General features: G+C 39.0%; 1 protein-coding gene across 1 annotated transcript in view; it reads right to left on the bottom strand.

The window, feature by feature from the left end:
* Positions 1 to 12,352, bottom strand: part of LOC124595227 (RAD50-interacting protein 1) — a 120,634-nt gene that overhangs the window by 22,260 nt on the left and 86,022 nt on the right. Inside the window, exons 8-9 of the mRNA XM_047133882.1 lie at positions 9,708 to 9,876; positions 719 to 912 (exon numbers count right to left, since the gene is read on the bottom strand). Of these exons, the coding sequence (XP_046989838.1) occupies positions 719 to 912; positions 9,708 to 9,876 (363 nt within the window). The remainder of the gene's footprint in view (positions 1 to 718; positions 913 to 9,707; positions 9,877 to 12,352) is intronic.

Here is a 12,352-nt window from a genome sequence, read left to right as displayed (position 1 = left end):
GAACACGGACATCATATTGAATTTGATGAGACATTTATTATTACATGGACTAATAGTTTCTGGGATAACATCATAAAAGAAGTGACTGAAATAAAAATTTGTGACAACACAGTCAATAAAAATGGCGGTCTACAACTGAGCACTGCCTAGGACCTAGCCATCAGAAGGCTAAAGCACGAAGCATAATGAAAATAGCATCTTATACAATGTTGGAACGAGCACCAGTGACATCACAGAAGGCAGCATGGCTATGTACGGGTGATATCAGCAACCAAAAGACAGTCTCCACTTGACAATGGCAAAGCAGTACTCAGCCAAAAGCTTGTGGATTTTGAACTGTTTGACATGGATGGAAGCTTGAGAGAATTTTATCAAGAAAATATTTTAACTGAAATTCAGCCACTCATCTGCAACTGCCAATTTTCTACATGCTTAAATAGCCATTTCTGGACAATTTTGAAAACTTTCCCGGGTTGGCACCTGTTTCTGACGCAGAAATTTATCGGCAATTGTTTTTCTGACTTTTCACTTAACTATCTAAGATACTATTATACTTACAAGAAACCCTTCTTATGAAATCATTTATGGGAGAAGTACTGTACCAATACATTGCATTTTTGCTAATCGATGTGTACTATTATCCAACATTACTCCAACTTTAGTACATATAAGACAAATATTCACAAGTTGTGTATTTACACTGCTAAATCAAACTGACCTGTCTTTACGATACTCCCGGCTTCGAGCTTTGATATCCATTATTACAGCATAACACAAGGCAGTCACAAGTTCTGTCTTTGTACGCAGTAGCAGTTCTACAGGTTCATCAAACACAGTGCCTTCTAAGCTTTCTATACTGTTCTCATTGCTGCCTTGAAGTTGAGATTTATAAAAATATAACTGTAAAAAATGCTGAAATACACAAAAAAACCACTTTAAGTTTGCAACAAATAAATATGGACACACATATACAATAGGGGATCCAAAATGGTTTCTCTAAAGGTGATAACTTGAAATGCAGTATCCCATGATAAATTACAAACCACTAGCAATTAAGCAAACCAAAGTTCCCACTCAGACAAACACTGTCATGACATGTTAGCATACAACACTGCAATATGGGGACTGCACATTTATTCAACACTGGTTTGAACCCTGCAGCTCCTTACAACTTGAAGCAAGTTTACATGACATAGTATGTGGCAGTATGCAATAAGTAATGGAAAAGGTAAGGATCATAGTAAACATCTTTGGGCATCCACAGAAATTTAACCAGGAAAGGGTATGATGCTAAAAGCCATTTTTTATACAAATGCTTAAGTGCTAAAGAAACTGGTATAGGCATGCATATTCAAATACAGAGATATGTAAACAGGCAAAATACAGCACTGTAGTCGGCAGCACCTATGTACGACAACAACTGTCTCGTGCAGTTGTATATTGGTTACTGCTGCTACAATGGCAGGTTATCAAGATTTAAGTGAGTTTGAAAGTGGTGCTACAGGCAGAGTACGAGCAATGAGATACGGAATCTCCGAGGTAGGGATGAAGTGGGGATTTTCCCTTATGATAATTTCATGGGTGTACCGTGAATATCAGGAATCCAGTACAACATCAAATCTCCAACCTTGCTGTAGCCAGAAAAAGATCCTGCAAGAACAAGACCAATGACAGCTGACGAGAATTGTTCAACATGACAGAAGTGCAACACTTCCATACACTGCTGCAGATTCCAATACTGGGCCATCAACAGGTGTCAGTTGCGAACCATTCAATGAAACATTATCAACAAGGGCTTTCGGAGCCAAAGACCCACTCGTATACCCTTGATGACTGCATGACACAAAGCTTTATGCCTTGCCTGGGACCATCAACAAAGACATTGAACTGTTGATGACTGGAAACATGTTGCCTGGTCGGAAGAGTCTCATTTCAAATCACATTGAGTGGATGGACGTGTATGGGTATGGAGAAAACCTCATGAATCCATGGACCCTGCATGTCATCAGGGGACTGTTCAAGCTGGCTCTGTAATGGTGTGGGGCATGTGCAGTTGGAGTGATACATCTAGAAACGACTCTAACAGGTGACACATACGTAAGCATCCTATCTGATCACCTGCATCAATTCATGTCCATTGTGCATTGTGGCAGACTTGGGCAATTCCAGCAGGACAAAGTGACACCTCACACATCCAGAACTGCTACAGAGTGGCTCCAGGAACACTTTTCTGAGTTTAAACACTTCCGCTGGCCACCTAATTTGCCATACATTATTGAGCACATCTGGGATGCCTTGCAATGAGCTGCTGAGAAGAGACCTCCACCCCCTTGTCCTCTTACAGACTTATGGACAGCTCTGGAGGATTCATGGTGTCAATTCCCTCCAGCGCTACTCCAAATATTAGTTGAGTCCATGCCATGTCATGTTGTGGCACTTCTGTGTGCTCGTGTGGGCCCTACACAATATTAGGCAGGTGTACCAGTTGCTTTGGCTCTGCAGTGTAAGTTGGTCAGTTTTGAGATGTGTCATGCCACAAGACCTAAACATTATAGGAAACACAAAAAATTTATTACTGTATGTTAAATACTTATTATATTAATTCATAGTTATCCAAGATGTATGATATTTCTGTAACGAATAAAATTTCTGTACCCCAGATTTCAGGAGGGGTGGGGGAGGGTGAGTTTGGGAGGGGGGGAGGAAGCAAGTATTCCCTCCTTGTAATTGCCTATGGTAAGCACTCATCCTTAATATTAACACAGAAACAACATTTATTAGGTGGGAAGTAAAAGGCAGTTGCCTGAAAGTTAGGCAACCCACAGTATACTCACATATTTCAAGTGAACCAATATCCTAAGGCAAACCATACCATCATTGAGCTGAATACAACCTGGTTCAGTTTTGGTCCAAATAGCTCATAGTGAAAACATGATCTGACACTTCCAGTTTGTTACATTACCTGTTCAATTTCCACCTAAACACATGATTACTGTATTAATGCTGATAATTACTGATTACTAAGACTATGTCCTTCTTTATTTCTGTCTCTCAAACTCTCATAGTACACTGTGTTAACTTGCTTCCAGTCTAGTTCTACAAAGCTCCAAGCAATTTCAGTGTTGTACTCCTGTTCAATGCATGAAGGGATGCATTCTCTGCAAAGCCATGATGTGTGGTAACTGTCAAGCCAAAGTTTGCATATATATTCCACAGCAAGTAGTTTCCAGTTTATGCTAATGAAACTACAAGTGCTGCCAATGACAGAGATGCTTTAATCCACAAGGGCAAAACTCCATCTGCAGCAGCAGTAGGGAAGAAATTTTGAGTGAAACACAGAATCCTGTTCAGATGTCAAATGGCTCCAATGAGTCCTCCTTAAATGTAACAAGACCTGATGTAAATATGGCAGCCTATCAAGACAAATCAAATTTCACAAGCCTGGAAAACAACCAGAACACATCTTTTAAACAGTTTAGAAAGTCGCCTAAATGATTGTAGAAAACCAAATAGTGTCTTTTAAAAACAAAACCTCATTTGGGTGGGATGAAATACCCACTTCTATAATCAAGACTGCATGTAATATAATTTCACTACCACTGCGAGTTATTATAAACCAATTTTTTGAGCAGGAATGCACTGAAATGTGCTGAGATAAAATAATTATTCAAAAATGGATCAGTGGGTACATGGGAGAACTAATGACCTATCTCTCTTCTGCTGGTTTTCTCTAGTGTTTAAAAAGATTGCAGCAAAACAAATTCAAAAATTTCTTACTATAGATAACATAATTTTTAAAACCAATTGCAGTACCAACAGGGATAAAGGACTGTAAATGCCATCAATGAGTTTACTCAAAAAATATGCTCGATGTAAGCTAAGGGTAAAAACGTCACAGGAATATTTTGTGATCTGACAAAAGCATTTGATTCAGTGTACCACTCCTTACTTCTCCACAAACTACAGATATAAGGAAATAGGGACACTGCTTTACAATGGTTCAACTCTTACTTAAAAGACAAGAAACAAAGAGTAATTGTAACTTCAAATTCATGCAATTACTTCAACTGGAAAAAAATTTCCCAAGGAGTCCCAAAAGGTTTGATATTGAGTCCCCAGCTGTTCCTTTTCTATATAAACAGCCTACCACTTGCTATTGATATTCATTCAGTTTTGTTGTATCCTGCTACTAGTGCATGTGAGTGTGTCGAGTATTGGTTGCCGTGTGTGCGCACTCAAATCACCCCCCAACTGTATCAGCACAGGCCGGCCACTGGAGGTGTCCAGTAGGAAGTGTGCACATGGCACGGCCTCTGCTGTGCCATCCACCAGTAGCCCATGCTCAAATATGGACAATGCAGTGCTGACTGAGTCTCTTGTGTGTCCTGCCAGGGTACTGTTTACATCAGTGTACTGTATCTTGTTACGTGGGGATCCATGAGAGTCTGTTTTCCGTTACTGTTCAGTGCTTCATGAATACAGCCATATTTGTGTTACTTGGACTGGTCTCATGTATTACTTGGTTACTACAGTTTTATTTGCTGATGATACATCAGTTATAATTGAAAATGAGATGCCTGAAAGAATTCTAGAAAGTGTCAGAAATACCTTAGAAAAACTTGAATCTTTGTTCCATTCACTTGGACCACTCTCCCATGAGCAGTTCCCAAATCAACAGTTAATTTGAACTTGCAAATCATGTTCTTCAATTCTTGCGCAGATAGATGACCTCTCTGTGTTCCTTTAATGCATTGATACTCCCAAAGAGCAGCAGCACTATTGCTGTTGTTTAGCTACAACAGCTTTATGAGTAAAGCCCTGCTCACTTTGTGCACACCCCATGTTGACAGTCTGCAAACTGTAATGCACACTGATGTTTGTGTTTCATCCCTACAAAGCCTTACCAGTACTGGATCCTAATGGATGGCAAGTTATGACACTAACACTACTAAAAATGCAAATCCTACATTGCACAGTCTGAACCCACAGGATAAATAGTTTTCTGTCTACACTGACTAAAGTACAGAAAATTTAATTATAACCACCCACTACATTAGGTGGTATTATTCTTACATAAAAATCAGCATATACTAACCTCTTTCTGGTTTAGTCATAACTGCAAAGTTTTTAATTCCCGACACACCATTTAAGATTCTATGCCCAAACACCAGGGCATATGGAGTTAAATATTTACTATAAAATAAGTGGCAATAATATATTTAGCATGGAGCTATATCACTGAAAAGATTACTCTTTACTCTTCTGATGGAAATGTATTATTATTCTATTGAAGAATTCATTGAGGACAGCTTCACAGTTTGAACAAGGTAGTTATACACCTTATTTCCATATACTGGAAAGTGTAGTATGTGTTTTTGGAGCAGTATCTCAGAAACATATACAAAATAATATAAATAACTGCATTTCACTTAATTTTTTTTTGACATGTCTCCTAGACATCAAATCAAACTAACTGAAAATTCTAAAAACAAAGATGATGTGACTTACCAAATGAAAGTGCTGGCAGGTCGACAGACACACAAACAAACACAAACATACACACAAAATTCAAGCTTTCGCAACAAACTGTTGCCTCATCAGGAGAGAGGGAAGGAGAGGGAAAGACGAAAGGATGTGGGTTTTAAGGGAGAGGGTAAGGAGTCATTCCAATCCCGGGAGTGGAAAGACTTACCTTAGGGGGTAAAAAGGACGGGTATACACTCGCACACACACACATATCCATCCACTAGTGTCTGTATATGTGTGGATGGATATGTGTGTGTGTGCGAGTGTATACCCGTCCTTTTTACCCCCTAAGGTAAGTCTTTCCGCTCCCAGGATTGGAATGACTCCTTACCCTCTCCCTTAAAACCCACATCCTTTCGTCTTTCCCTCTCCTTCCCTCTTTCCTGATGAGGCAACAGTTTGTTGCGAAAGCTTGAATTTTGTGTGTATGTTTGTGTTTGTTTGTGTGTCTGTCGACCTACCAGCACTTTCATTTGGTAAGTCACATCATCTTTGTTTTTAGATATATATTTCCTACGTGGAATGTTTCCCTCTATTATAACTGAAAATTCTATGTTACAAGATGAATAAACCACATTTCAAATTCCACTCATCAGTATAACTCAAGTTGCCAATTTTAGATGTGGTTAGGTCCCTCAACAATTGTTTTACACCCCACATTGTAGATGTGTTTCCTATTTACTCATTCTCAGAAATCTGTTCATGGCAAGTTGGCATATAATAAAGAAACATTCATTAGAACGACAACATAACAGCAATGATGGGAGCTATGTATGAGAATAAGGGTCTCAGTAACTGAATATAGTATTTTGGACACTTAATGAATTTCAGATATGACATTCCACCATGTCATTCTATGGCTTCCCATTGTCCCACTTAATTCAACCTGAAGTTTAATTCAGCTGTCGCAGAGATGTGTACTGAGTTTTCTATATTCTTGCAACAAACTCGCTGAACAGGCTGGCACCGATGCTTTTAACTCTCGCTCTAACCATAAGAGCGGTGGTGGTAGTCTAGTGGGTAGAGTATTAGATTCGAGTCCTGAAGGTCCTAGGTTCAATCCCAGTGTCGGTATTTTTCCTCATTTCAGTCTGTCCAGGATGGACACATGTCTACTCAGCCTATCACAAAAGAGAATACCGGGCACCTTTCATGTGGGTAAAAGGCAGCCGGGACAATGTGCTTACCACCCTTCCTATCCTAGTGTCATGATGAATGAAAGACTGCAGCAAGCCTGGAAACCCATTCCTGAGTTGAGTGACATAGACTGTACTTGACTTTTACTAACCATAAGTTGAGATGGTTCATTGCTCAGGGGTATTTTCAAACAACTGAAATTGAGTCTGCAACAAAAGCTTACACTGACATTTATATAAACTTACTCTGTTAGTAAACTTCCCTTAATTTATTTCATGTAAAACACTAAACATACACTATGTGATCAAAAATATCGAGACCCCCCCCCCCCCCCCCCAAAAAAAAAAAAAAAAAAAAAAAAAAAACACGTTTTTCATGTTAGGTGCATTGTGCAGCCACCTACTGCCAGGTACTCCATATCAGGAACCTCATTAGTCATCAGACGTTGTGAGAGAGCAAAACGGTGTGCTCCGTGGAACTCACGAACTTCAAACGTTGTCAGGTAATTGGGTGTCACTTGTGTCATACGTCTGTTCGCGAGATTTCCACACTCCTGAACATCCCTAGGTCCACTTTTTTCGATGTGATATTGAAATGGAAATGTGAAGGGACACGTACAGCACAAAAGCAGACAGGCTGACCTTGTCTGTTGACTGACAGAGACCCCCGACAGTTGAAGAGGGTCGCAATGTGTAATAGGCAGACATCTATCCAGGCCATCAGAAAAGAACTCCAAACTGCATCAGGATCCCCTGCAAGTACTATGACAGTTAGGCGGCAAGTGAGAAAACTTGGATTTCATGGTCGAGCGACTGCTCATAAGCCACACATCACATCGGTAAATGACACAGGACACCTCGCTTGGTGTAAGGAGCATAAACATTGGATGATTGAACAGTGGAAAAACATGGTGTGGAGTGACGAATCACAGTACACAATGTGTCAATCTGAGCAGGGTGTGGGTATGGCAAATACCTGGTGAATGTCACCTGCCAGCGTGTGTAGTGCCAACAGTAAAATTCGGAGGCGTTGGTGTTATGGTGTGGTCATGTTTTTCATCGAGGGGGGCTTGCACCCCTTGTTATTTTGCATGGAACTATCACAGCATGGGCTTACACTGATATTATTCCTTCCCACTGTTGAAGAGCAATGGGCTGGCCTGATTGCTGTAGAACACCTTTGAGATGTTTTGGAACGCTGTCTTCGTGCCAGGCCTCACCGACTGACTTTGATACCTCTCCTCAGTGCAGCACTCTGTGAAGAATGGGCTGCCATTCCCCAAGAAACCTTCCAGCACCTGATTGAACGTAAGCCTGTGAGAGTGGAAGCTGTCATCAAGGCTAAGGGTGGGACAACACCCTATCGAATTCCAGTATTACCAATGGAGGGCGCCATGAACTTGTACGTCATTTTCAGCCAGGTGTCCGGATACTTTTGATCACATAGTGTACCTGCTGAAACATTTTTACTATTTTCACTGCTATTTGTTGGCTGTTCGATACACACCACAAAGATGATTATTTCTGTGCAATGTTCGATCTTCCTCCAGAATGAATATATTATTCTGTGGCAAACCATAAAACTGGTTGACACAGTAAAATTGGGTGTATCAAAAAGGGACCTGACCCTGTTAAAGACTCACAGACTGTGGCTAAGGTGTTTCCCGTGTTATCCTCACTTCTTGGGGCCCTACCTTGACAAGATAGGCTGGAGAGCTTCTGAGTAGTCTGGAAAGTAGAAGTGAAACTGAATGACATCAAAACTGGCCACCTTGAAGAATTGTACTGATTCCTTCAGCACATTCATAGCCATTTTTCTTTATCTTATTGCTTTTATATTTTTTTCAGCTGAACAAAAACAGCAGTTTTGGTTGACTATGTGATTTAAATTTAAATTATTTATTAAAAGCAGTTAATTATGGGCATGAGCTGTTTCACTCCTTGCATGAAGTGTATGTGACTGATATGACATAAAATCAGTGTCGTAAAAGTGTACCAGCTTCTCAAGATCTTGATAATAATCACACCAGAAGTAACTAAATCAAAAAAATCTTATACTTCCCTAAAAATGCTGAATGCGAGTTTCTGTGATGTAAAATACAGTTTTCATTTAGTTACATAACTTATACTGAAGTTGATTTTTTTAATGCCTAAAGTAACTTTTATTAATGAAATGGAAGAAAGACAAGACACAAAGGAGCGAGCCGTATTTTAAATATTGAAAACTGTTGGTAGTTGCAGTAAGGATCATTCCCATTTTACAGCTGTGTGGGAATTAGTTAATTAATTTTCACAACATTAAGTCTCCATTTGTACTTACAACATGAATGTAATATCAAAAAGGAAAATTGCATAACGCATCAATTAACTTTCCGGCTGTGGGGGACAAGCACATGGGTGTTCAGCTCTTTTCTTATGATTCCATGGGGCACACTCTTATCTCATCGGATGTATTTTCTGGTGTATTTGTATTGAGAATCACATCTTATTTGTTCTCAAGTCCTGCCCACACACTTACACATACTTTCTCATGCCAGCAATTCTGTAATCATTGTCAGAGGTTCTGGTTCAAGCCTCTGTTGAGCTCACAACTTCAACCATTACGAAGTCCTATAACACTGCACACTCCACCACAGAGTGATACACTCATTCCAAAAGTTAACTATTTACTCCATATACTGCTCTAGGTGAATTGTACTATGCAGAATAAGTACATACTTCAGCAAAATAACCCCATAACATCAGCAGAGAGAGTGAAACCTCTACTGCAATGCAAAAATGCTAGTGACAGGCTAATTTATGGCAGTCCACCTATCTTTTTAATGTTGTGCTGTATGCTGACCAATCTAATCAATAAACAACAAATCTTTTAAATATTTTCAATGAGGATGTTGTAAGAAAAGGTACTCCACACAGAGTGGAATTCAAACTTTCTAAGAAGAGAGTTTGTGGGAATCCTTGAAACCATAAATCACACAGCATTATTACAAAAATACTATTCTCAGTATATTTAGTATCATGTCTAGCATAATAATATATACAAACTGTTAGCTGAGACCATTCCTGAAGTACAGAACAAATGTAGGCAATAGTATTCAGAATAGTAGGTAAACGAGAGGTGAGTGGATCTTCAAGTCGTTCTTCATTAAGTAACTGAAGCAATCTGACACGGAAGTCATCCAGCAACTCCAACTGCAGCTCCAGAAATTGTAACCTGAAATGTGTGAACAAAACATAATTCATAAAATGTACCCTTTCATTTAGCCTTCACCAATATTAATAATTATAAAGGGTGACAATACAATAACATTATTTCTACAACATACTAACATTTTTTAGTTTGGCATAGCTGAAGAGGTAGGTACAATTATTTCAGTGTATTGGACAGTGTGCTGTCTATGAAATTACTAGTGAACTTAATCTAGCCCAACTGACTGGATTGTCCTAATTCCACTGGAGTAATTTGTTTGCACTTTAGCAGCTGCAGCTACAGAAAATACTTTTGCTTTCTACGAGGTATGTCCACAAAGTAAGTTCCATTTGGTTATACAAAACAAACATGTACAGATACAGAAAAAATATTTATTGTACAAAAATCTAGAACTGTTAAACTACTTTTCTACATAGCTTCCAGAATTTTGTAGGCATTTGTCATAACGTGGCATAAGTTTTTGTATGCCTTCTTCATAGAAGGTTGCCACCTGTGTATTCAATCATGTGGTAACATGTTCTTTCAGCTCATCATCATTGTAGCATATGAATTAAAACTTTACGACACACATAGTTACATATGTACAGTACACTGTACGCATGTACAACACTTTAAAATTAACATGAAAATGGTGGGTTCACTACAGTATGGATGTTACTACACAACCAACTACAGTACATAATAGTTTTACCTGTATTGTACATAGAAAATCAAAAGAATGTTCAAAATGTAACACATTCAAAAGTATGTAAAATGGCAAAGCAGAAAATGCATGGAAACAGGTTTTCACTCTAGATTACTTAAAACCAGCTCAAATTACATGCCCGAAATGCAGGGGCTCGAATTACCAGGGCTGTACTATATTGCATTTTGGATACATTGTTACTTGTTAAAAAGTATAAAACAGAAAAATACATGACAAAGGGTCAAGCGGACTATATGAGTCACAATCATGACAAACAGAGGGAGAAGAAAACTGGAAGTCAGTGAAAGAAGTTGCCAATGTCGTGCCTACACAATATGCCATCCCAGGCCTTCCACCTATAGATGTGTCAGCACAGCAAACTGCTGGAGCCTGTTGCAGCTACAGACTTCACCATTACCCAGCAAAAAACTGCTTTTGCACTCATATTTCATACTGATCATACTTCCCGTAATTTCTCGATAGTCTAGGACTGAGAGCCAGAAGTGCATGCAGATGCACTCCACCTTAGGCTATAATTCCCGTGATTTTATTTTTTCATGGAATTATCTGAATCCACATGGCAGTGAATCAATAAGATTCATTCTCTTCTTTTTTACCAGCGGTGGCATGACCTCTCATTTCAGTAATCTTTGTACCAGACTTGACTGCCTGTAACTCATTGTGATGATCTCTGTTAGGCTGATACAGAGCCACAACTGAACAGATAATGAAAAAAACATGGATAATAGACATTTTCTACCTCAAACTGCTATTTATTGTGTTTACAAAACAAGCTTCATGTCACATTTAACAGCCCAAGCGTTACTTACAATTTACTTGTCAGAACTTACCATTTATTTACAAAAGTACATTACTTGCTTTCAGTTAACTTTTGGGAAATGATCACCTGACTTCCCCCTTCTGTTTTCCATTAACTTTTTTTTCTGATCCAGTTCTCATTTGAAAGACAGACAAAACACCAGTACAGTCAAACAAAATTTGTGACACATTTTGTTCACTACATCTGCATAATTTAGTTGTTCAAATCCCAGTTCATTAGCATCACTATTTAAATATTTGCAGATATTTTGGTCAGCTATGTCTTCACAACAAAAAATGGGTATTCTAAATGTAAATATTCCTTCTAACTATAAAATAATATTTGAGGCTTCATTTTTTAAATTTGTTTTTCAAAAACTGCCGAACTATGCACAAATAATCCCCAAGTGGGTAACCTGCACCCTAACAGTAAGAAGGTTACTGTATCTACAAGGTGATTATAGTTCCAATTAGAAACACTCTAAAATGAACCACTGCATAAAGACATCAAATTTGGATGGAATTTTATCAGAGGATGGGGGTACATTATGGAACCAAAAAAACTTAACAAAAATTTTACCACTAGATGGTGCTGTGAGTGGCCGAATATGCAAAATAGAAGATTGAGTACACAGCTGTTCTTCAGTTTGCATGTGACACACTCGGCATGACTGCCTCAATGCAGGCTCGTGTACTGCTGTTAACACTCTTTCACATGAATGGTGACTGTGAACCAGTAGCTCTGCAGAAGTTCCAGACAATCAAGCACCTGAAAAAGGGTGTAGGTCCAACATCTGCCAAGGGCCTGGAGAAAGAGTTATCAAATTCAAAAAGGCTGGTTCTTTTGAAGTGCAGCATGGCAGAGGGAGGAAAACAACTGATCCTATGCCAGTGGAAGAACCACAACATTGTAGGAGGAGCAAGCGATGGCGTGCAAACATGCACTGCAATGATGGCATGCAAACATGCACTGCA

The sequence above is a fragment of the Schistocerca americana genome, chromosome 2 (genome assembly GCF_021461395.2).
Source record: "Schistocerca americana isolate TAMUIC-IGC-003095 chromosome 2, iqSchAmer2.1, whole genome shotgun sequence".
Classification (NCBI taxonomy): domain Eukaryota; kingdom Metazoa; phylum Arthropoda; class Insecta; order Orthoptera; family Acrididae; genus Schistocerca; species Schistocerca americana.
This window is presented reverse-complemented; position numbering and strand designations above follow the sequence as displayed.